Consider the following 24684-nt stretch of genomic DNA (forward strand, 5'->3'; position numbering starts at 1 on the left):
CAAGTAAAGAGCACGCTCTCCTCTATGGGGCGGTCAGATGAAAACGAACTGCATGTCATCCGATGTGACCCGCTGGATGGGTGGCGAACGTATCACCATACATCTGTTTTCAGCGCATTTTGTCGGATCGGATGCCAGGCGGGTGTCAGCGGACACATGTCCACTGACATCTGCCTCCCCATAGACGACAATGTGTGGCCCGTTTGGGTCCGCCTGAAAAAGACAGGCAGACCCAATCAGTCTGATCGTGTGAAAGGGGCCTAATGCCCTGTGCACACGGTCCGATTTTCCAACGGAAAATGTACGATGGGACTTGTTGTCGGAAATTCTGACCGCGTGTAGGCTCCATCGGACATTTTCCATCGGAATTTCCGTCACACAAAATTTGAGATCCGGATCTCAAAATTTCCGACAACAAAATCCGTTTTCGGAAATTCCGATCGTGTGCACACAATTCCGACGCACAAAGTTCCATGAATGCTCGGAATCTAGTAGAAGAGCCGCACTGGCTATTGAACTTCATTTTTCTCGGCTCGTCATACGTGTTGTACGTTCTTGACGTTCCGAATTTCCGACAAGATTTGTGTGACCGTGTATATGCAAGACAAGTTTGAGCCATCATCCGTCGGAAAAAAATCCATGGATATTGTTGTCGGAATGTACGATCGTGTGTATGGGGCATTAGTGTAAAACACACTTTTGACAAGTCCAAGTGGGGAAAAAAATTATGAATTAATAAAAAAATAGACACATCATGATTAAAATTATAAAACAAATCAAAATCTGAATGACCATTTCCCTTTTTTATGTGATTTATGTTAAAAATGTAAAAACAGGGAAAATACATATTGTATATAATTGTTAAATATTTTATTACCATTGTATTATACAATAACTTTAAATAAAATTCTAAAATTACAATTGTGAAGGTTTATTTTATATATATATCTGTCTATCTTTATTTGCCTTATCAAATAACATTTCTTGGCCTTAAAGTCCGAGCTGAGATGACTCGTGAGGTCTGTCAGTTGCTTCCCTATCAGCCACTGCTGTTAACAAGAATTTCTATGAACATCAGATTAAAAATTGTTTGTGTAGCCTCAGCTTTAACACATTTCCTACCGGCCATGTGTATATATGTGGCAGCATAGTGGTTGACTTTACCACAACAGTAATATACACATCCACAGCTAGCGCTGTTCTGTGCTGGGAGCGCACTCAATCAGCATCAATAGCTCCCAGGTCAGTGTTTTGAATCAGGAGCTGGTAGGATGGAATCCAGATCACATGATCAGGAGGCCACTTACCAGCCTTTGGGATTAAGATCCCCTTACAGATCAGGGATGTGAGATGACATCAGTGGCTGGTGAGGTACTGGCTAGTATCAGAGCCAGATACACACGGGCTGTGAACGTTCGAGCGAGAGCAATAATTCTAGCATTAGATCTCCTCTGTAACCTAAACATGTGACCTATAAAAAAAATGTAAAGGGTTGCCTATGGAGATTTTTAAGTACCGGAGTTTACCGCCATTCCACAAGTGTGCGCAATTTTAAAGCATGACATGTTAGGTATATATTTAATTGGCGTAACATCATCTTTCACATTATACAAAAAAAATAAATCGGACTAACTCTAGTGTTTTTTTTTTTAAATTCATGAAACAGTTTATTTAAAAAAAAAATGTGCTTGAAAAATTACTGCGCAAATAACATAAAAAGTTGTAACGGCCCCCATTTTATTCCCCAGGGTGTCTGCTAAGAAAATATATATATAATGTTTGGGGGGACAGAATCGAATCCCAACCAGGACACTGTCCGCATGGAGTTTGCAAGTTCTCCCTGTGCTTGCGTGGGTTTCATCAGTGTACTCGAGTTTCCTCCCACACTGGTAGATCGGTTGGCTCCTGTCTACATTGGCCCTAGTATGTGAAATAGAGATCTTTGAGTGTAAGCTCCTAGAGGTCAGTGACTGATGTATATGTACAATATGTAAAGTGCTGTGTAAATTGTTAATTAGGCTGAGTTTTTCATGGTTTAGTCCAGATCATCTGTGCTATCCCAAGGAGTAAGCACACATTAGGGGAAAAAAGAAAAGTCTCTACATAAAAGTGGCATGAAATTACCATCACGTTTTCCGCACACAGTAATGGTCCTGTACTTTTCTACAATTATAACAAAGCTAATTTTGTCACCAGTCCATCCTTTCTTCAATGCTCCTCAGAACTGAAAGGACAGAACTTTGACTGGATAGTGAGTCAGAGATTTCCAGGTTCAGATCACTGCTGGTTAGTGATGAGGCTCCAGTCTCGTGACTTAACTCATGAAGCAAACGCATGACCACCGGTATGATCTACACAGGACAAAAAAAAAAAAGAGAGAGTTACCACAAACACATACATTACTGATGGTCATATAAGTTTAGGGGAACGCCATTAGAGAGGGATCTATTTCTTTTGCATTTTGTACATTTAGAAATGCTGCAATGTATGAGACTACCGGTATGAAAAGCCTAGATGGATGCTGATATACTCTGACCCTCAGGATCCATACCATTTAATGCATAGTGAATCTGAACCTTTCATTTTCTGATTTGAGGCAACGTGTGCAGTGCCTAAGTGGTTAGCACTTCTGCCTAGTATCTCTAGGGTTGTTGGTTCAAATCCCAACCAAGACACAGCCTACCTGGAGTTTGTAAGTTCTCCCTGTGCCTACGTGGTACTCTGGTTTCCTCCTACTTTAAAGACATGCTGGTAGGTTAATTGGCCCTAGGATATGTATGAATGGGAGTTTGGGACCTGAGTTTGTAAGCTCCTTGAGGGCAGGGACTGATGTGAATGATATATATATATATATATATATATATATATATACTGTATGTATGTAAAGCACTGCATAAATTGACAGCACTGTATAAGTACGTGTAATAAATTAGCGTATGTCAATATGTGCTGCTAGTGAAGACTGTGTGGTTAGTGACCCTGCCAATGACAGTTTGCTGCAGTGAGTATCGCTAATGTCAGAATCGCCAAAGAGACTGACAACATTTTGCTGTTCTGGAAATGCACAGGTTTTCAGCGTGAGTCTGGGGGCACACACACGTTCTGCTCTAATTGACAGCACTGTCCGCATGGGGATGCACAGAACATTTATGCATCCCTATGCAGGGAAGATGTCAGAGGGAGCGATTCCATAGGGACAGACAGCAAGGAACCCTCTTAGCCATCCTGTCACTGTGGCGACTTTGACAAATGGTCATTGGCAGAATCATGCGGCTGACATCAGCCTTCTGCATATATTTTATATAAACTTAGGCTGCTTTTCACACTGGGGCGGTAGGGGGCGGCGGCGGTAAAACAGTGCAGTGCGGTTTTAACCCCCCGCTGGCGGCCGAAAAAGGGTTAAAACCACTCGTATAGCGCGGCTATAGCCGCGGTATAGCCGCGGTATAGCCGCGCTGTCCCATTGATTTCAATGGGCAGGAGCGGTTTAGGAGTGGTGAATACACCGCTCCTTCACCGCTCCAAAGATGCAGCTCGCAGGAGATTTTTTCTTCTCCTGCCAGCGCACCGCTTCAGTGTGAAAGCCCTCGGGCTTTTACACTGAACAAACAGCGGAGGCTGTTTTGGGGTGGTTTGCAGGCGGTATTTTTAGCGCAATAACGCCTGCAAACCGCCCCAGTGTGAAAGGGGTCTAAAGGAGAGGTTCTTCTGCCTTTCAATATACATAGCTCCCAAATGTCCCTGATTTCGAGGGACTGTCCCTGATTTGAAGCAATGTCCCTCTTTCCTCCTCATTTGTCCCTCATTTTGGTCTGATCTATATAGTTGTATATAAAAGGCACTTTTTATCTTTCAAAAAAAAAGATAAACCTTTCATCCAAATTCTAAATTGCTGCATTTGTAAATTTTAAAAGCCAATATAAAGGAATTGTAGTGGTAAAAAAAAGCCCTTGTGGGTTTAATGAACCTTTTTGGGGTTAATTCTCCTTTAACAGGGTGTGACAGGGATGTGTCCTATGTCTACATATGTTTGCTAGTAGGTGTTCCTCATACCAATCTCGAAACATTAGGAGGCATGAATATATTTGTGTTTAGATGCATTCAGAGTATCTAATCTGGACACACACACAATGTTAATTTCTCTAAACACAGCCAAACTAAGCACACCTTAAAGGACTCCATCACATGGGGTGTACTACAGCCTATGCCCATGCATAGGCCTTGTTTACCTGCATGGGGATGCATAAATGTTCTGTGCATCCCCATGCGGACAGTCCCATTTCTGTCAATTAGAACACAACGTGTGCATGCCCCCAAACTCGTACTGAACACCTGTGCATTCCCATGCAGGTAAACATGGCCTCACAAAGATTATGCTGCAGTGCGGCCCATGTGAACAAGTCACAGCGTGAATTATAACATTTCAAATCATTATATGCTTTAGAAACGTCATTTACACTGTCTTTTATATGGTCCAGGTAGAGGATTCTAATGGTTTGGAATGTCAGGTGGTTCTGGCAGCCGCTTGGCCTGTACAAAGCAATGGCAGGCTGACTAGAGCTGCAGCTGCCCACCACTGTTTGCATGGATCCGTAGACCCATTGGTTACCTATGGTTACGGGCAGATGATCAGCCCTGGACGCAATCTTTACTTAATCAAAATAAAAAAACAAAACAAAACATTTGGCTCCAAACAATTGTTGTCCTTGATTGCCCCAACCCCATGTATGTTAAAGTACCATTTCTACAATACTTGTCACTCACTTCAACCATGATGCATTTCTCACGCCATGGTTTGCCATCTGGCCATGGTTGCCCAAGACAAATCCATATGGAATACTGTGGAGATTCTTTTCTCCTCCTTTCAACAAATTCAATTAATTCTGGTAGGAAATAATAAAAGCATTTACACAATCGTATGGAACAGTTACCAACATATCAAACTAATCTTACAAGAGGTGCTCATCCAGGGGCCAGTTAATCAGCATATTGGCCATTATGTGGGCCAGTGTATGAAGACAGAACAGGTCTTCTAAAAATCTTTTCGTCTGGACACTATGGGGTATATTTATAAAGAGGATCTGACATTCACCAAACATTCACTGCAGGTGAAGCTTCCTGTTGTATTAAATGACAGTGATTGTTGAACTAGTGCATCATACAAATACACTATATTACCAAAAGTATTGGAACGTCTGCCTTTACACACACCTGAACTTTAATAGCATCCCAGTCTTTTGCTGGCCATACAACTATACGAAAAAACGGCCGAACACATTTTCGAAAAACGAACGTTCGACCGTGACCGCAAATGATCGTGCCATCATGTAATGACCGATAAATTGTTCAGTGGACATGAATAAATCATTTTTTGTTCGTTTTTTTACATATACCTAGTGCAGACAGTTCGGACGGGAAACACATTAACCTTGCAATTTATCGTACGTTCAGCAGAAATTTTCCAAACTTCCCGTTCGTTTTTTTTTTCACAAAAACGTCACAAACGATTATCGATTTGTGCCCATTAACTTGCCGAAAAACAAACAAAGTGTCTATACGAACGATTTTTCGGCCGATTTTTCATATAGTGTATGGCCAGCATTAGTCTATAGGGTTCAATATTGAGTTGGCCCCCCCTTTGCAGCTATAACAGCTTCAACTCTTCTGAGAAGACTGTCCACAAGGTTTAGGAGTGTGTCTATGGGAATGTTTGACCATTCTTCCAGAAGCACATTTGTGAGGTCAGACACTGACATGGATGAGAAGGCCTGGCTCGCAGTGTCTCCGCTCTAATTCATCCCAAAGGTATCGGGTTGAGGTCAGGACCCTGTGCAGGCCAGTCAAGTTCCTCCACCCCAAGCTCACTCACCCATGTCTTTATGGACCTAGCTTTGTGCACTGGTCCAAATCATTTGGTGGAGAGGGGATTATGGTGTGGGGTTGTTTTTCAGGGGTTGGATTTGGCCCCTTAATTTTAGTGAAGGGAACGCTTAAGGCCTCAGCATACCTAGACATTTTGGACAACTTCATGCTCCCAACTTTGTGGGAACAGTTTGAGGATGGCCCCTTCCTGTTCAAACATGACTGCACACCAGTGCACAAAGCAAGGTGCATAAAGACATGAATGAGCGAGTTTGAGGTGGAGGAACTTGACTGGCCTGCACAGAGTCCTGACATCAACCAGAAAAAAGAAAACCTTTGGGATGAATTAGAGCGGAGACTGCGAGCCAGGCCTTCTTGTCCACATCAGTGTCTGACCTCACATATGTGCTTCTGGAAGAATGGTCAAACATTCCCATAGACACACTCCTAAACCTTGTGGACAGCCTTCCCAGAAGAGTTGAAGATGTTATAGCTGCAAAGGGTGGGCCTATACAATATTGAACCCTAAGGACTAAGACTGGGATGCCATTACCACTTGTCGACCAGCCGCCTCAGTTATACTGTGGCAAGTTGGCTCGGCTGTGCGAATAGCTGTAGGTGTACGTCGGGCTTGTACTTTCTGTGGGCGCACGCGCGGAGCCACTCAGGTAAAAAAGGCAGATCTCCATTCTGTCAGGGGATGGCACAGAGATCTTTGTCTATGCAGGAAGACTGATCTGTGTGTTGTCCAAAGCAGCCCACCCCCCATAGAGTTAGTAAACACACTAAGGGAACACAGTTAACCCCTTGATCGCCCCTGATGTTAACCCCTTCCCTGCCAGTGTCATTAGTACAATGACAGTGCATATGTGTAGCACTCATCACTGTAATAAGGTCACTGGTTCCCAAATAATTAAAAAAATGTCAGGTGTCTGATCTGGCCGCAATGTTGCAGTCCCGTAAAAATCACTGATCACCGCCATTACTGGTAAAAAAAAAAAAAAAAATAATAATAATGCCATAAATCTATCCCCTATTTTGTAGACACTATACGTTTTGCGCAAACCAATCAATATATGCTTATTGGGGTTTTTTTTTTACCAAAAATATGTAGCAGAAAAGAAATTGGCCTAAATTGATGAAGAAATTAGATTTTTTACATTTTTTTATTGGGTATGTTTTAAAGCAGAAAATAAAAAATATAGTTTTTTTTTCAAAATTGTCGGTCTTTTTTTGTTTTTAGCGCAAAAAATAAAAACCTCAGGAGGTGATCAAATGCCACCAAAAGAAAGCTCTATTTGTGGGGAAAAAAAGGACATTAATTTTATTTGGGTACAGTGTCGCAAAAAATGGCCTGATCATTAAGGGGGTAAATCCTTCTGGTCCTTAAGTGGTTAAAGGGGTTGTAAAGGCAGAAGGTTTTTAATCTTAACCTGAGCCCCATCTCTGGTCAGCGATGTCCACGAGTCCCTCGGCCATCCGGAAATCTCCTCCTGATTGGCTGAGACACAGCCCATGGCTGTCAAAGTAATTTAGCCAGTCAAGAGAGAGAGGGGCGGGACCGAATGAGAGCTCTGTGTCTGAATGAACACACGGAGCTGCAGCTCGGCTTGGGTGTCCCCATAGCAAATTGCTTGCTGTGGGGGGGGCGCACTTGATCGACCCAGGAAGAGGAGGATCTGGGCTGCTCTGTGCAAATCCACTGCACAGACCAGGTAAGTATAACATGTTTGTATACCCACGTTTTTTTTTTTTTTCCTATACCTACAAGGGAAAAGGCATAATGAGCTAGTATGCACCGCATACTAGCTCATTATGAGATACTTACCTCAGAACGAGGCGCCGGCATCTCATCCTGTCCACGCCGAGGTAGCTGACATCTCCCCTCGGCGTGTCTTCTGGGTATCGCGGCTCCGGCGCTGTGAGTGGCCGGAGCCGCGGTGACGTCACTCCCACGCGTGCGCACGGGAGACTTCAGTCCGGCAAGCTGCGGAGTTTGCCGGGCTGTCAGCCGAGAATCCCCTGTGCGCATGCGCCGCTGCATTCAGCGGCTCATTGTGAGGGGAATATTTTTTTTTTTACCTACAGGTAAGCCTTATTATAGGCTTACCTGTAGGTAAAAGTTAACAAAAAAAGGTATACAACAACTTTAAAGTGATTGTAAAGTCTAGTTTTTTTTTTTTTTTAAAGTTCATGTATACTTTTGGTAATATAATGTGCATGTACATGTGTTTTGTTTTTTTTGTTTTTTTTTGGTATATCCCTATTAGATTACAGGTATTTGCTATACAAGCCATGCTGTAATTCAATGATATCGAAATGGCCTTTACTTTTCAATCTGCAGCTGCTGTAATTTTCTGTAAAATGTAATGCAATATGGCAACCTGGTGTCAATTGATGTACATAATGTCTAAAAAATATATAAAACTGTTTAAACATTTAAATTGTAAATGTAAAAATGTTAAATAAAAAAGCACTCCAAACCATTATAGTTTGCTGTTAAACCCAACTTCCAGTACTCTTTAGATAAGGAATTTGTGTAGACTTTCAACACATGCATGAGGCCTAGTGTCTGGTAGTTTCCAGAAGGCGTGATCATAAATATTAACATACAGTAAATGTAATTAATAACTCAGGCTTTCTAAACTATTTTACTCCAGAAGAACCCCTGAAATAATTTTCAGATCTTAGGGAATCCCTGCTTAACTGCTTGCCGCCCGGCCAACGTCATATGACGTCGTCGGGTTTTATCGGTCATATCTGAATGATGCCTGCATCTACAGGCATCATTCAGATTCTTTTAGTGCCGGAAATTCCCTACACCATAAGAACGATCATATCTGCTGTTCAGCCACTTGATCGTTCTTATAGGCAGCAGGAGGGGACCTGCCCCCCCTCCTGCCACCCTGCAGTGATTCTACCGACTCACCCCTGCGATCGGTGAGCCGGAGAAAGGAAACGCTGGAGCGTGATGCTGACGATAGAGATTTCCGGTGGGCCAGATGGTCCCTGGAGTATCTATTGTCGTTCGGAGGCTGGGCACGATGTTATGACGTCCCGCCCGGCCTCTGCTGTCACCTCTGCTGGAAAGCTTAGGACATTCTTTATTTTTTTATTTCTGGCTTTCCAGCCTGGAGGTGGGATCTGGGGACTTATTGGCCCCAGATCTCACTGTAAAGAGGACCTGTCATGCTGTAGTAGGAAGAAAAGTGATCCAAAAAAAAATGTAAAAAGAAAGCATCAAACTAGAAAAATTAAAGTAAAATGAACAATAAAAAAACAAATAAAAATTTTAAGCGCCCCTGTCCTCGCGTGCTCGCTCGCAGAAGCGAATGCATACGTAAATCGCGCCCACATATGTAAACAATGCTAAAACCACACATGTGAGGTATTGCCACAAACGTTAGAGCGAGAGCAATAATTCTAGCCCTAGACCTTCTCTGTAACTCAAAACATGTAACCTGTAAAAATTTTTAAAGCGTGGCCTATGGGGATTTTCAAGTACCGAAGTTTGGCACCATTCCATGAGCGTTTGCAATTTTGAAGCGTGACATGTTAGGTAACTATTTACTCAGCGTAACTTCATCTTTCATATTATACACAAAAATTGGGCTAACTTTACTGTTTTGTTTTAATGCATGAAACAATTGTTTTTTCCCCAAAAAAGCGTTTGAAAAATTGCGGCGCAAATACTGTGCGAGATAAAAAGTTGCAATGACCGCCATTTTATTCTCTAGGGTCTCTGCTAAAAACATATAACGTTTAGGAGTTCTGTGTAATTTCAGAATTGGCCTGGGTAGCAAGTGGTTAAATAATATATTGGGGGTCAGCGGGAAAAATACACCTTACATTGGTAGTCAGTGGGAAGAAAGCCCCACTCCTACATTGGTGGTTATTGGGAAGAATGGCCGAATTACAGTAGTGGCTGGAATTACACCGCTACAGACAGCTAAAAGGATTGCTGATGTCATGCCACGTCAAGTGGCGTTAGATAAGGAACTATGCAGGAATCGTCAAGTGGTAAATCAGCCACAGCTCAAGGAATCCATGAATCCTGAACCCTGATTAAGAATGGCTAGGGATATATTTATATATATATAAAAAAATACACAGTTGTGCTCATAAGTTTACATACCCTGGCAGAATGATAACACACTTTCACTCATGGTTAGTGTTTGGCTGAAGCAATTTATTATCAATCAACTGTGTTTACTCTTTTTAGATAAATCACAACAGAAATTACCCAAATGACCCTGATCATAAGTTTACATACCCCAGTTCCTAATACCATGTATTGCCCCCTTTAACATCAATGACAGCGTGAAGTCTTTTGTGGTATTTGTGGATGAGGCTCTATCTTCTCAGATGGTAAAGCTGCCCATTTCTCTTGGCAAAAAGCCTCCAGTTCCTGTAAATTCTTGGGCTGTCTTGCATGAACTGCACGTTTGAGATCTCCCCAGAGTGGCTCAATGATATGGAGGTCAGGAGACTGAGAGGGCCACTCCAGAACATTCACTTTTTTCTGCTGTAGCCAAGTACAGGTCGACTTGGCCTTGTGTTTTGGATCATTGTCATGTTGGAATGTCCAAGTACGTCCAATGTGCAGCTTCCTGGCTGATGAATGCAAATGTTCCTCCAGTATTTTTTGATAACATACTGCATTCATATTGCCATCAATTTTTACCAAATTTCCTGTGCCTTTGTAGCTCACACATCCCCAAAACATCAGAGATCCACCTCTGTGTTTCACAGTAGGAATGGTGTACCTTTCATCATAGGCCTTGTTGACTTCTCTCCAATTTAAGCGTTTATGGTTGTGGCCAAAAAGCTACATTTTGGTCTCATCACTCCAAATGTCTTTGTGCCAGAAGGTTTGAGGCTTGTCTCTGTGCTGTTTGGCTTATTGTAAGTGGGATACTTTGTGGCATTTTCATAGTAATAGCTTTCTTCTGGCGACTTGACCATGCAGCCCATCTTTCTTCAAATGCCTCCTTATTGTGCATCCTGGGGAATCCTGCGTTGCATCAGAGGGGGGCGGGGTCACCCGTACACATCACTGGGAAATCCAGGCGTTTCCCCTTGTCAGAGGGGGACGGGGTCACGTGACGGGTGGCCCCGCCCTCAGCTACATAAGAGCTTTCCAGCTGGCGCCGCGTCATTGGCTGGGTGCCTCCGGTGGAGGCAGGATCCTGTGCGTGTTCCTCGCTGGAGATCGCCCATCACTGGAGATCGAGAATTGGATTATCGGAATCGCTGGAGTAGGAGCATGGATTTATAGCGCTACACTTTTTCTTTCTTTCATTAATTTATACAATTAGTCTAATTGGTGGTGTTGGCTGCTTGATGTTTGTTTGGTTGGCGCAGCAGATTTTCCTTAATTTATTCTGCATGGATTTATTAGATTACATCACTGGAATTTCTTTTTACTTTTTTTATTTTTAATAAAGGACTTGTCCCAAGCCGTCTCCTGTGTTTTTTTTAACATTTTGACACTTTCTTTTTGTGAAATGGTACCAATTCACATAGGGGGGGGGCCGGGATCTGGGTGTCCCATTTGTTAAAGGTGGCTTCCAGATTCCGATAAGCCCCCCGCCCGCAGACCCCCACAACCACCGGGCAAGGGTTGTGGGGATGAGGCCCTTGTCCCCATCAACATGGGGACATCCTCCCCATGTTGAGGGCATGTGACTTGGTACGGTTCAGGAGGGGGGGCGCTCTCTCGTCCCCCCCTCTTTTCCTGCGGCCTGCCAGGTTGCGTGCTCGGATAAGGGTCTGGTGTGGATTTTTGGGGGAACCCCACGCCATTTTTTTAAAAAATTTTGGTGCGGAGTTCCCCTTAAAATCCATACCAGACCTGAAGGGCCTGGTAATGGAATTTTGGGGGACCCCCACGCATTTTTTTTTTCTTTCAATGACTTCAATGACTTTCATGTGTATTGTCGGGACCGACAATTCATTAATAGCCAGCACCAGCGCTAGCACTTTTGAATTACTTTTTTTTCCTTTAGAAATGTAATTTTGCTGTCGAACTGTTATAAACATGGGCAACATGTGCTACTTTACAGGCATACTATAGACACCATACTATAGACACTATAGACGTCGGGAAGGTCTCCACTGCCGCCATTTGATTTTATACAAGCGCTGTTTTTATCTGCAAAAATGTGAGTTTTCCTACTTTCATTAAAATTTACTATGTTTTACTCAATGGAATTACACTATGTGGCCCCCCTTTGTTTTTTCTCCTCTTACCATTGCCAATACATCTATGGCCCTCTGAATATTGTCCTGCATGAGATACATCTGTTCATATATCTCCACCTTGATGAAGATTGGGAGTTTCTATTCCAGGCTACTGACGGCCCAGTGTCCATCTTTGTTGGTTGTATCACAACACAAGCCTGTTTGACACGCAGAATATACGTTTAACACGCACCCCAATTTAGGAGGGAATTTTAAGGAAAAAAAACTTTTAGGAGGGAAGTTGAAGGGAAAAAAACTTACATTTAAATGCCCATCATTGCAGCCTTGTCAGTGCAGCCTTCCCCCAGTGCAGCCTTCCCCAGTGATCCCCTGCCATCCTGGGCTTCAAAATCGCCGACCGCGATTTGAAAATGGCGCAGCCGGCGTCGAAATACACAGAGCCGGTCCTTGGCTCTTCTCGGCGGCTCTCGTTCACTTTCGGCTCCACTCGTAGTCCCGCCCGGGATGGGCGTGACTGTGAGTGGAGCTATCCGAACCTAGCCGCGGCGTCGAGTGAAGCCGAAAGTGGCCGAGAAGAGCCGAGGACCGGCTCTGTGTATTTCGGCGCCGGCGGCATCATTTTCAAATCGCGGTCATCGATTTTTTCGATCTGTCAGCGGGGGATCGCAGGGGATCGGCGTATAACGCGCACCCGCGATTTTCCCCTGATTTTAAGGGGAAAAAAGTGCGTGTTATACGCCGATAAATATGGTACTTTTATTCATATACGCATTTATGTTTTTGTACATTTGAGTGTTATTTGGGCTCACTGCCCTTATTTTTGTTTTTTGTGTCACAATATCTCTTAGCGCTACACTTTTTGTTTTTGCTTATTTTGCCATTTATCCAATTTGGTGTGTTAGCTGCTATCTTTAAGCGTTGAATTATTTGCTATACATACTATAGACACCCCCCAGGTACGAAATTTAAAGGAATATTTCACTTTTATTGTTTCACTTTAAGCATTATTAAAATCACTGCTTCTGAAAAAACGTCAGTTTTTAAAACTTTTTTTTGCATTGATACATGTCCCCTGGGGCAGGACCCAGGTCCCCAAATTATTTTTATAACAATAACTTGCATATTAACCTTTAAAATTAGCACTTTTGATTTTTTATGTTCGTGTCCCATAGACTTTAATGGTGTTCGCACACATTTTTTGCCTGTTCGCATGTTCTGGATGCGAACCGAACAGGGGGGTGTTCGGCCCATCCCTAATGGTTACCTTTAATAGCCATTCAAACCCTTTTGTGTCAACTTGTGTGCATGTTATCAGGCCAAATTCATCAGGGTATGTAAACTTTTGATCAGGGTAGTTTCTGTTGTGATTATGATTTAAAAAGAGTAAACACAGCTGATTAATAATAAATGGCTTCAGCCAAACACTAACCATGAGTGAAAGAAAAGTTTTGTGTTATCATTCATATTCTCTGAAAAATGGCCAAGAAATCATAAATTCTGCCAGGGTATGTAAACGTATGATCACAACTGTATATATACTTATATTATATTAGTTAGAGATAACTATTAGGAGGAGATAACTATGACATTTGGGGTGTAAAGCCTCAGTGCTTACCTACTTGCCTATCAGGCCAATTCTGACATTTCTCTCATACATGTAATTTTTTGCTAGAAAATTACATAGAACCCCCCCAAACATTATATAATGTTTCTTTTAGCAAAGACCCTAGAGAATACAATGGCGGTCATTGCAACTTTTTATCTAGCACAGTATTTGCACAGCAATTTTTCAAATGCGTTTTTTGGGAAAAAAAACAGTTTTGTGCTTTAAAAAAAAAAAAAAAAACAGTAAAGTTAGCCCAATGTTTTTGCATAATGTGAAAGATGAAGTTACGCCGAGTAAATAGATACCCAACATGTCACGCTTCAAAATTGCACACGCTCGTGGAATGGCGCCAAACTTCGCTACTAAAAAATCCCCTTAGGCGACGCTTTAAAAATTTTTACTGGTTACATGTTTTGAGTTACAGAGGAGGTCTAGGGACAAAATTATTGCTCTCACTCTAGCGATACCTCACATGTGTGGTTTGAACACCGTTTTTATATGTGGGCGCGACTTATGTATGCGTTCGATTCTGCATGCGAGCTCACGGGGACAGGGGCACTTTAAACATTTTTTCTTTTTTTTACTGTTAATTTTACTTTATTTTAGCTTGACACTTTTTTTCCAAAAAAAAATGTTTTTGATCACTTTTATTGTAAACATCCCTTGTAATAGGAATAAGCATGACAGGTGCTCTTTATAGTGAGATGTGGGGTCAATAAGACCCCACATCTCACCTCTAGGCTTAGAAGCCTGAGATCAAAAAAAAAAAAAAAAAGGATCACCGCTTCCCAGCCGAAGCGGCGCCGTTTTTTTTAATACAGAGGCCGGGCGTGACGTCATAACATCGCGCCCGGCCTCCGAACGATCATAGAGTCTCTGGCGACCATCTAGTCCGCCAGAAATCTCTATGCCTAACATCCAGGGCTGGCGGATCCTGTGACCGACTCACCCATCGTAGCGGTGAGTCGGTACAAGCACCGGAGGGTGAGGGGAGGGGGGGGACGTCCCCTCTCGCCTCCCGTAAGAACGATCAAGCGGCGGAACAGCCGCTATGATCATTCCTATTGTGCGCAGATTCGCCGGCTCTAAAAGACGATATCTGGATGATGTCTGTAGGTACAGGCATCACTCAGATATCCCCACTCAAAGCCGAGGACGTCATTTGTCGTATGGCGGGCGGGAAGCGGTTAAAGCCAAACACCAGGCAAACAGCTTAAAACACATGAAATACATATGAAGGATGTCTTTACCTGCCAGTCCCAAGATTTACACAGCTGATTTTTCTTTGCTTCAGCTCCCTAACACTTACAGGTCTCCTCCCCACCCCAGCCTGTGACTGGACATTGGTGAAAGGAGAAACAGCACACTGATGAGCTCATCTCTCCATCACTCTGATCTCTAGAATTGTAATGCGTGTAGCCAGCTTTATACATACCAAAAACAAACTGCTGAAGAGTGTACAAAACGCTGTAGTCATCTTTGTCTATTGGACTGGGCAGAGCTGTGGTAGGTGTATCTGTTATGGACCAGTAACTACGACATTTGCCCAATCTAATTGCACATATTGCCCCATCGCGGACTTCCACGCGGGTTCCATGACCCAGGTTGGGCAGATAGCCGTTCACTGCTTCAATCAGTATTTGATCTTTCACTTTTTCCTGAACCAGGGGCAGAATCACATCCTCCAAATAGCTTTCCGGAGGCGAATGTTGTTTGGAAGTCAGGCAGAATCCAAATCGGTTAGTTACCGTGGTGCTTTTAACTTTGGTTCCTCTGTAATAAATGTTGACTTCAAAATCAGTTTCTGTAGCGAACAGAGAGAGAAAAGACGTTATATTCAAACTAAGACCTGTCAATCAGCAAATACATGTATCATGAGGTTTTCCACCAGCCAATTGGAACTCTTGATTGTGACGTAGAAAGCTTAGCACAGGGGGATGCTGGAACTGAAAAACCTACAAAACTCTCATGGCATATTTTCTTTGGGATTGTATTGTCATTGGTGGTATTGCTCTGATCCATCAATTGACTTGGGTACAACCAGCATGTAGGATTTTCAGCCAGCTGCTATAGTAGCTAGTAGCAATCATGGGTTGCAGAAAAGACAATCACTCAATTCTCCCATCAACACAGTTATGCCCCGTACACATGGTCGGACATGGATCGGACATTCCGACAACAAAATCCTAGGATTTTTTCCAACGGATGTTGGCTCAAACTTGTCTTGCATACACACGGTCACACAAAGTTGTCGGAAAATCCGATCATTCTGAACGCGGTGACGTAAAACACGTACGTCGGGACTATAAACGGGGCAGTAGCCAATAGCTTTCATCTCTTTATTTATTCTGAGCATGAGTGGCACTTTGTGCGTCAGATTCGTGTACACACGATCGGAAATTCCAACAACGGAAAATTTTATAGCCTGCTCTCAAACTTTGTGTGTCAGAAATTCTGGTGGAAAATGTGTGATGGAGCCCACACACGGTCGGAATTTCCGACAACAAGGTCCTATCACACATTTTCCTTCAGAAAATCCGACCGCGTGTACGGGGCATTAGTGTTGCAGGGATGTGGAGTCAGGGGAGGCAGGTGAGGCAGAGCCTCACCTGCCATGAACATAAAAAAATATATATACCAGAAAAAAAAAAACGATCGAGCTTTGATGGTCATAGCTTGGCGACCTGGGGTCACAGAGATCCCAAATTTGGGGGGTAAGTAGCTGAAGTCCTACCCCACCACTTGAGGCTCCTACCACCTATAGTTCCGGAGATACAGGGCTTCTTGTGCAGCCTGTCAGAAACTGTCAGCTGCTATAGTGCGTGACTTTTAAATCCTTGAAGCGCTGGGATCAGTTACACTTGGTGCTACTGATATTTTGTACTACAGTTAGCCCGATTTTTTTGTATAATGTGAAAGATGATGTTATGCAGAGTAAATAGATACCTAACATGTCATGCTTTAAAATTGCACACACTCGTGAAATAACGCCAAACTTCGGTACTTAAAAATCTCCACAGGCAACGCTTTAAAAATGTTTACAGGTTGTTTAGAGTTACAGAGGAGGTCTTAGTGCTAGAATTATTGCTCTCGCTCTAACGTTCGTGGCGTATGTAACCTGTGTGTATCTGGCTCTGATACTAGTTAGTGCCTCCCCAGCCACTGACCTCACCGCACGTCCCTGCAGTGTTGATGGGGGAATCCCTCCTGCAGAGCAACTTAGTTACATAGTAGGTGAGGTTGAAAAAAAGACACAAGTTCATCAAGTCCAACCTTGATGGAACTGTGTTCTCCCGGCAGGGGTGCACGGGTTGCAGGAAAGAAAATCGCAGCATCTATGGCCTGCCTTAAGGGTTAAGGGCCATATGCATGTGCTCATTGTCAGGTGACATTCGGCCCACGTGTATGGCAACCGGTCCAACAGAAGCTGGCCAATGGCTGAGATCGCTGATTGGTGTGTTTTGGTGGGGGGGGGAGTCCCCCTGCCAGAACACAATAGCTCAGCAGGGGAGATCGCTGTACTAACATTGGATTGATCGAGTACAGCGGCTCCTTCCAAGCTCTTCAGTTTTTTGTTCAGCCCCCTGGCTTGAAAGAAAAAGAACTGTTAGTGTTTACCAAGCTTTAGTATTTGAGGTTAGGTTCAACTTAGACGAAGCCTTTGCATAAAGCTGAACTTCAGGAATTATTTGGATTGCATATTTATACTAGTCCACTTTGCAACAATGTAAGTATACAGTACATTAATTATACATGAGGTAGTTGGCAATCACTGTAGTAATCTGCGCTACTACAGTGGTAACTGCGATCTTTTGGGTCCTGCTGGCGTTTTGTGTTAACTGGCTTCCCCTCTGCACACAGACCACAGGGGGTTGCTCGTTTGGCACTGGCACCATTCATAGGACTCCTTGCATTTTCTAACCACTTAAAGATCACCTGCCAGCTTCTGACATCATTTTCTCTATATGCCGCCCTTCTGTCCAGCTTTCTTCTGCTGCCCGCGGACCCTTCTGCTTTCTCCTGGCCCTCCTGTGATCTTCCTTGGCAACATCTCTGCTCTCTCCCAACCCTCCGCTCTTCTCCATACCCCTACTGTTCTCCTCCCCGCTCCTGCCCCCCCGCTCTTCTCTGGTCCCGTGCTCTTCTCTGGTCCCCCTCTGTGCTCTTATCCGGTCCCCTGCTCTCCCCCCTTGTGCTCCCCCCAAGATTTTTCCCGGCCACCCTGAGCTCTCTTCTGGTCCCCTCCTCCTGCTCCACAGCGCTACCGGGTTGCCCCCCCCTCCCGCTGGGGATATGTCAGGATGGAGAGTGGGGTAGGGGCCGGTAAATATGTTTTTTACCAGCCCCTTCCTTGTCTGGAATGACAAAGTCAGAACCGATCACTGACTGTCAATTCATAACTGTGGCATAGTAAACTTTGTTTACTCTGCTTCAGTTTATGAATGAGTGGGAAGCTCTGTACAGAGTGATTCCTATCTATTCGTTCTGTGCTGCTGAAGCTGCAGAGATGGACATTGAGGGCTGTGTCCATCTCCTTTCTTAATCTCCTTTTTCTGTCTCAAAGGTGAGATGTCAGGGGTCTGTGTAAATCCCTGATATCTCACCAAAGTCCCCCAATGGGGCTCCTAAAAAAAATTGTAAAAAATTATAAAAAATAATATTGTAAAAAATAAAAATAAAATGAAATGGTAAAAAAAAAAAAATACTGACACCAGCGGCGGAACTAACAGGGTTACAAAGGTTGCACTTATGACCGGGTCCTGGCATTCCAAAAATGGGCTCAGAGGTAGGGGCCTCAGGCTCAGAGGGAAGGGCCCCCAGCCAACTGTCAGGGTGCCCTTCATGGTCTATTGCACCAGGGCCCTGAAGTTTCTAGTTACGCCTCTGCATATGCGCATAGATGTGTTTGCGGTGATGCACGAAAGCATCAGCATATACTCAAGCATGCCAGTGTACAGCCATTCACTTCTATAGCCAGCTGTGCGTGCCACCTGCAGCTACCCAGGTGAGGAAAGGTGCCCAGGTTTTAGGCTAGACCATTTTTTAAGTCTCAAACAGTCCTTGTGCATGAAGCCCTATAGGTAGTGCATATGTAGCATATATCACAACCCAATTACAAGGTTATTAGATATGTGGTTCCAAGTTAAAGAATATATAAAACCCAACATTTCATATTCCTGATATGTGCCTGCTGTACCATGTACTTTTATGAAAATGTATTCAGTTCTCTTTGTACTACTTCCTTTGTAAGAAATCCTTGGTGTTCCTGCCAGGAATGCAGCGGCCACCACTGCCAGGAATGCAGCGGTCACCACTGCCAGGAATGCAGCACCCACCGTTGACAGGAATGCAGCACCCACCATTGCCATCAGTGCAGCCTGATTGATGTCCATCCATCTGCAGCCTCGGAGGGGACACTGAGGGGGCGGGACGAGCGCCAAAAGATTACATACAGGAAAAATTCCTGTTTTCTCGGCGGCCTCGTTAATAGAAAGTCCCGCGTCCTTTGATGGACAGAACAGTCGTCCAATGGCAGCGCCAGAGACGGGACATCCTATTACAGAGGCTGCCATGTAAACAGGAAATACTCCTGTGTGTATGGCACTCGTCCCGCCTCCTCCCTGTCCCCTCCAAGGCAGCCAGCATATATATCTTTTGTGGCCCTGGCGCTGGGAGATTGTTGGGGGCAACAAAAGATATATATGTCCAGATAACCAGGCGGGCCGTTCAAAACTGGAAAACGCGGCCGCGATTGGCCCGCGGGCCAAACTTTGGACATATAAGATTTAAAATCTTCAAATAATTTCACAAGTAATTTTTACTATTGTAAAATCTGGAGTCATTCAAATATTCCCTTGTGGTCCTGCCATGAAGGTCTTTGTTCAGGCAAATCCTGGTAGAGGGTTACAACACTTTGTCGCTGTCTCCCAACAATGTCCCTGCATTGTCACCCTGTCAGATGGGCTTCCAATGGAAGGATGGAAAGCCCCGATTCTTTACCAAGGTGCATCTGTAGGGAGCCCTCACGCGGGACTGGTGACTAGTCCTTTGCCCTCTGCCTGCATTTTTTTAGCACAGCTTCTTTAGTGCAGGCCTTCTTAAACTATCTTTACTTAGTACTCATGAGTAAGTAAACCACTTATGCACTAACAAATCTTTTTTAACTACCCGTGGTGACTACCAAGCACCAAATTGTCAGACATTCTCAGAATTTGGGACCAATGGTTGCTACCAATGTTCCTCAAGTAGTTTGTAAATTCTTACCAAAGGAGTTGTAGGTAAAGTGTCTCAATATTTTTTGTTGAAACGTCTCCTGTTCTTGATCCAGGTGCACATGTCCTATTTAGAATGAAGATATTAGAATTACAAATGTGGTATTAGTGAACTAAAACTGTAACTTCACAAATATGAGGAATGTCATAGTGTCAAGGGCTAAAATGTCATATGACAGAATCTGAGAATGAAGATCCATACCAAAATGTAATTGTCTACATGTAGATTTATTCCAAGTTTAGATAAAAAAACAAGGCTCAGGGGACAGAGAACAGGCCTTTATCAGGGCTTTAAATGAAAGGTAAATTATACAAAATATGATGCTAAATATACATTTTTGACCAAGCTGGTCTGGGCTGCTCCAACCAGCGCTATCCTTTCAAATTCATTTCTGAATGGCATATATGATGTTAGTAAATCAGTAAGAGTCCAATTTTGTTTGATTTACCACCACTAGATTTTATATAGTATTTTTTATGGTATTTGTTTTATTAAAGCCCAACTTGAAACTTCCTCCTTGTAGTGGGGCTGGTCCACACAGCAAGGGTTTACTGCTCCTTTAGGTCCAGAGGCATGGGTGGAAGGAAAGAATATTGCTTGATTTCCCCCAATCAACACAGTCGGTGTTATGATCTTCTGGCAGGAAAGGCAGAACCACAATCGTCACTGCTGCGGCTAAAGCCGCCGGCAGTGATCGAATTAAAAAAATCTGAAAGGCTAGTTGTACTGAAGTTGATCAATAGAGCAACTTCAGTACAACCAGCCTGTTCATATATGGATTGAATCTCCATGCTGAAACAGCCAAGATTCGATCTATTCATGCCCAGAGTTACACTGACACATTTCTTTTGAAAAGGCATAATTTAGATAAAACATACATTTGGTACTGTAATGCCAAAGCTCCTCAGTCTCAAGGTTACCTACTGTACTACCTACCAGCTTGTACTTCACTGATTACATCGGGTGGAACTTTGCTGCCAACAGCATAGGCACCCTCATAATAGGCAGCGGCACCTTCCGTAGGTACTTGTGATGGTAAAATATGGTCATCAGTTTTTTGAGCAGGTGTAATTGCATCCGGGATTGCATAAAGATTTTGGAAATCTTCCAGATCACAATATAGTGCTGAAAATGTATAAAAAAACAACAAATATAGTTGTCAAAGTAAACACTGAATCATTTAAAAGGTCAGTTCAGCCATGACTAAGGTCTTGGGTATATATACATGCCCATGGACAAAAAAACAAAAAACAAAAAAAAGTACCTATTTTTGGGAATGCAGAGCACCACAATGCACACAGTATGCACATATGTGCATTATGGTGCACTATGAGGCAGGTGTGTTTTCCTTTTGAAAGAGAAGTATGGGCATAGCTTTTTTAGTCATGCTTCTCTTGTGGGTCACAGAAGTGCACTTACTTTTGCTTTCATTTCACTCAGGCTCGGTTCACACCTGAACCGGCCATGGATCGCACAGCAACGCTGTCCGTCCCTATTCTCCGTTTCAGGGACGAATCAGGGCAGAATCTTTGCCTGAATTCGGCCCTGAAACGGAGGCAAAGACGCACTGTGCAGTGCGCTCCGCAGCCACCCCAGAGATATGTGAACTGGCTCCATAGAGAGCTGGTCATATTCTCCTGCTATGCCAATTGGATGCAGGGAAACCAGCATCCAATTTGCATAGGTGTGAACCCAGCCTCAGTGTGAGCTTATAGCAGGCTATAGCCCACTGTCAGCTGACGTCACAGAGCCGTTCAAGGCTCTGGAGGGATCCCAACCATATTGTTGGGATCCACCCAGCTGTCTGATTGAAAGCTGGTTCTGGCTCTCAGTGCATGGCTAAGAGCCCCATCTTGTCTCATCAGTCGGCAGCAGATAGGAGGACAGAACTTCTCCTACAGATCCTGTGCCTCTGTGCAGCCACAGCACCCCCTCGTCTCTGCCTCCCCTGGTCTCAGCATTCAGCAGACTTCAGCCCTCCTCTGGTCCTCTTGCAGACCCTGCAATCTCTACTTTCCAGCAACGCCCCCAGCTTCTTTCTGACAGAAGCACAAGGTAAGGGGGGGTGCACTGTGAGGTAAGGGAGGGTGGGGGACTCTTGACTTCTGATGGTGAGGGGCCTCTTGACATCTGATGTAAGGTGGGGGGTGTGGTGCTCTGGACATCTAGTCATATAAATACAACCAGTAATTCTGATGTGGCTGGCAATGAAATTGAGTTTGACACCCCTGGACTACTACAATGAATTTCCATCAGCCTTTCTGGATGTGACACATGGATAACTACATATATAACCAAGCTGGCCCAATGTAAGTTTAAATAAAAAAGATCATTCCTGGAGTTTAGCCTAAAGAGTTAAAGTTAGGGGTTAGGGTAAAAGTTAGGTTTAAAGTGAATCTGTGGATATTCAAATATTTACACATTCCTAAAAAGCCACAAATTAGCTGTTAAAAAATAATCCCTAACTGGCCTCTGTAGATGCAGACACTGTGGAGCTATTCATCCTCAATGTACACTGTAGAAGCACTAAGGTTATTTAAGTATTTTTTTCCTCCAGAGCTCCTGTTCTGTGTTTGCATCAAGAATTAGAAAGCTTAAAGATTGCCAAGTCCCTGCTGGAAGGGGGAATAGGGGGAGATGAGCTGCCTAAGAGAACAACTACTATTTAATGCTGCCAGCATCTCCACTTCTGGTGGATTCTACAAGTGTCTAGTGGTGGCCAAACAAAGTATAATGAAAGAAAGCACACAAGTACCCATCCTTATTTAAAGTGGTTGTAAACCCTTACAACACACTTTTTGCTACAGGTAAGCCTATATTAAGGCTTACCTGTAGCTACCCTGGAAATCTCCTGAACCTGAACGGCTTAGGAGATATGCCCTGTATTTGCACGTGTCGATATCATCGGAACATGCGCACTGAAGCAAACTGAAGCAACAGCACGTACTTCAGTGAGTGTGCCGTTACCGGCGGCTCCCGCACGCATGCGGGAGTGACGTCATCGCGTCTTCAGCCAATCACAGCACCAGGTAAGTAATTCATAATGAGCTAGTAGTGTTTTTTTTTTTTTCTTGTCCTAGGGTTTACAACCACTTTAAAAGGGCAATAACCAATGTATAGAGACCATAGTAAGCCATTAGAACGAAACAATATTAAACCCAAAAGCAAACTTTGTTTTATATTGAAGTTCTTTCTCGCTTTCTTTCTCTCTTTTGCTATTTCTCTCCCTCTCTTTCGCTTTCTTTCTCTCTCTCTCTTTCACTTTTTCACTCTCTCTTTCTTTCACCAGGTGAAAACAGAGGGAAAAAAGCATAAGAAAAGAAAACTGATGCAGCTACCACATCTAATGATTGGTAAGTTGCATCATATTATATGATAGAGTGAATCTAATAATAACTAATGCATCCTGTATATTTCCATTGTTCCTGGTCTTGTTTTTTTGAATATATGATATGGTTTTTTTCTAGCAAATCCCTTTGTACGAGAAAATGTCTTACCTGCGTCATCTCGGAGAAGCTGTAGGTGTTTCATTTTTTCTGAAATAAATCTTTGCTGAGACTGTGAAAAAAACAAACAAAACATATGTTTGAACCAGATTAACCTGTATCAGCATTTAGCAAAACTACAGCCATAATATTTTGTTTGTTTTGGTTAGATGATGAAGAGTTCTCTGATCCCTCACTGCCGCCCATCCTGACACCCATCATGGAGGTCCTGAGCAGTCAGAAGAGGCTGGTAAGCTCAGGACACATGGCACAGGAAGAGGGGTGACGGATGTGGGGTGGGGTGGCATTTTTTTTAGATGTAGAAGTGATCAAGCAGCTGAATAAATGTAAATAAAAAGCTTTGTGTAGAAATGTAAACAAACTGTTGGCTGCTATAGCGGCTGTGAGTTTGTTTACATACCAGTATTGTCACTACCACAATGGTTACTGCAGCAAAAACAGAAGAAGATCAGTCTGATGAAATGAGCTCCGGTCCAGAGGGTGGTGGGATTGGACCCTCAGTACCCAGGGATACACATTGGTGGAGGTATTTATTATTGAAATTGCACACAAGGATACATTCTACTATTCTATTTGGTTTGATCTACACTTATTTTTTTTTTTACACATGGTTATTCTGCATGCTGCCTATTATTGTTTGCCATCCTTTGTACAGTATATCCCTTGATAAGGTGTCTACTACATGCCGGATGCTGCAGTTCACTATTTTTCAAGTACGTTATGACTTGTGTATATACGTAATTTATTTACTAGTGCCCCCCCAACCTCCTCCACTCAATAGTATATAAATGTTTTTCAAGCCATCTTTTCTGCTTTTAATAATTTAATACTTCCCCAGGTCTGTTTTATATATGGAGTATTAATATACTGATAGAGTAATTGTGATAGCAGGAAGCATCACCTGAACCTGCTTATGGTAACCCCTGGGGTACACACAGGTCTCGTGGTCTATAGAAAAAATGCTGTAGACCACAGCACCACACATGGGAGGCATTCTTCAATGTACCCCAACTGCTCTCATGTCCATCCATCCACAAATTGAACCTATGTAATCCATCCATTTATGCATCCAATCTAATCTATGTAATCCATCCATCCAATCTAACCTATGTAATCAATCCTTCCATTCTAATCTATGTAATCCACCTATGCATCCATGCAATTTATTCTATATAATCCATCCATCCATTCAATCTAATCTATGTAAACCATCCATCTAATCTAATCTATGTA

General features: G+C 43.3%; 1 protein-coding gene across 3 annotated transcripts in view; it reads right to left on the reverse strand.

The window, feature by feature from the left end:
- Nucleotides 1–858: 858 nt before the first annotated feature.
- Nucleotides 859–24684, reverse strand: part of LOC141110685 (interferon regulatory factor 3-like) — a 54564-nt gene continuing 30738 nt past the window's right edge. The window contains exons 8-13 of one of the 3 annotated variants that reach the window (XM_073602183.1): nucleotides 23443–23503; nucleotides 20882–21070; nucleotides 19937–20011; nucleotides 15108–15476; nucleotides 4765–4883; nucleotides 859–2351 (exon numbers count right to left, since the gene is read on the reverse strand). In XM_073602183.1, coding sequence (XP_073458284.1) covers nucleotides 2190–2351; nucleotides 4765–4883; nucleotides 15108–15476; nucleotides 19937–20011; nucleotides 20882–21070; nucleotides 23443–23503 — 975 coding nt within the window. In that variant the 3' untranslated portion in view covers nucleotides 859–2189. The remainder of the gene's footprint in view (nucleotides 2352–4764; nucleotides 4884–15107; nucleotides 15477–19936; nucleotides 20012–20881; nucleotides 21071–23442; nucleotides 23504–24684) is intronic. The other 2 variants (XM_073602182.1, XM_073602184.1) reach the window with 2 other exon arrangements.

The sequence above is a fragment of the Aquarana catesbeiana genome, linkage group LG10 (genome assembly GCF_042186555.1).
Source record: "Aquarana catesbeiana isolate 2022-GZ linkage group LG10, ASM4218655v1, whole genome shotgun sequence".
Taxonomy (NCBI): Eukaryota; Metazoa; Chordata; class Amphibia; order Anura; family Ranidae; genus Aquarana; species Aquarana catesbeiana.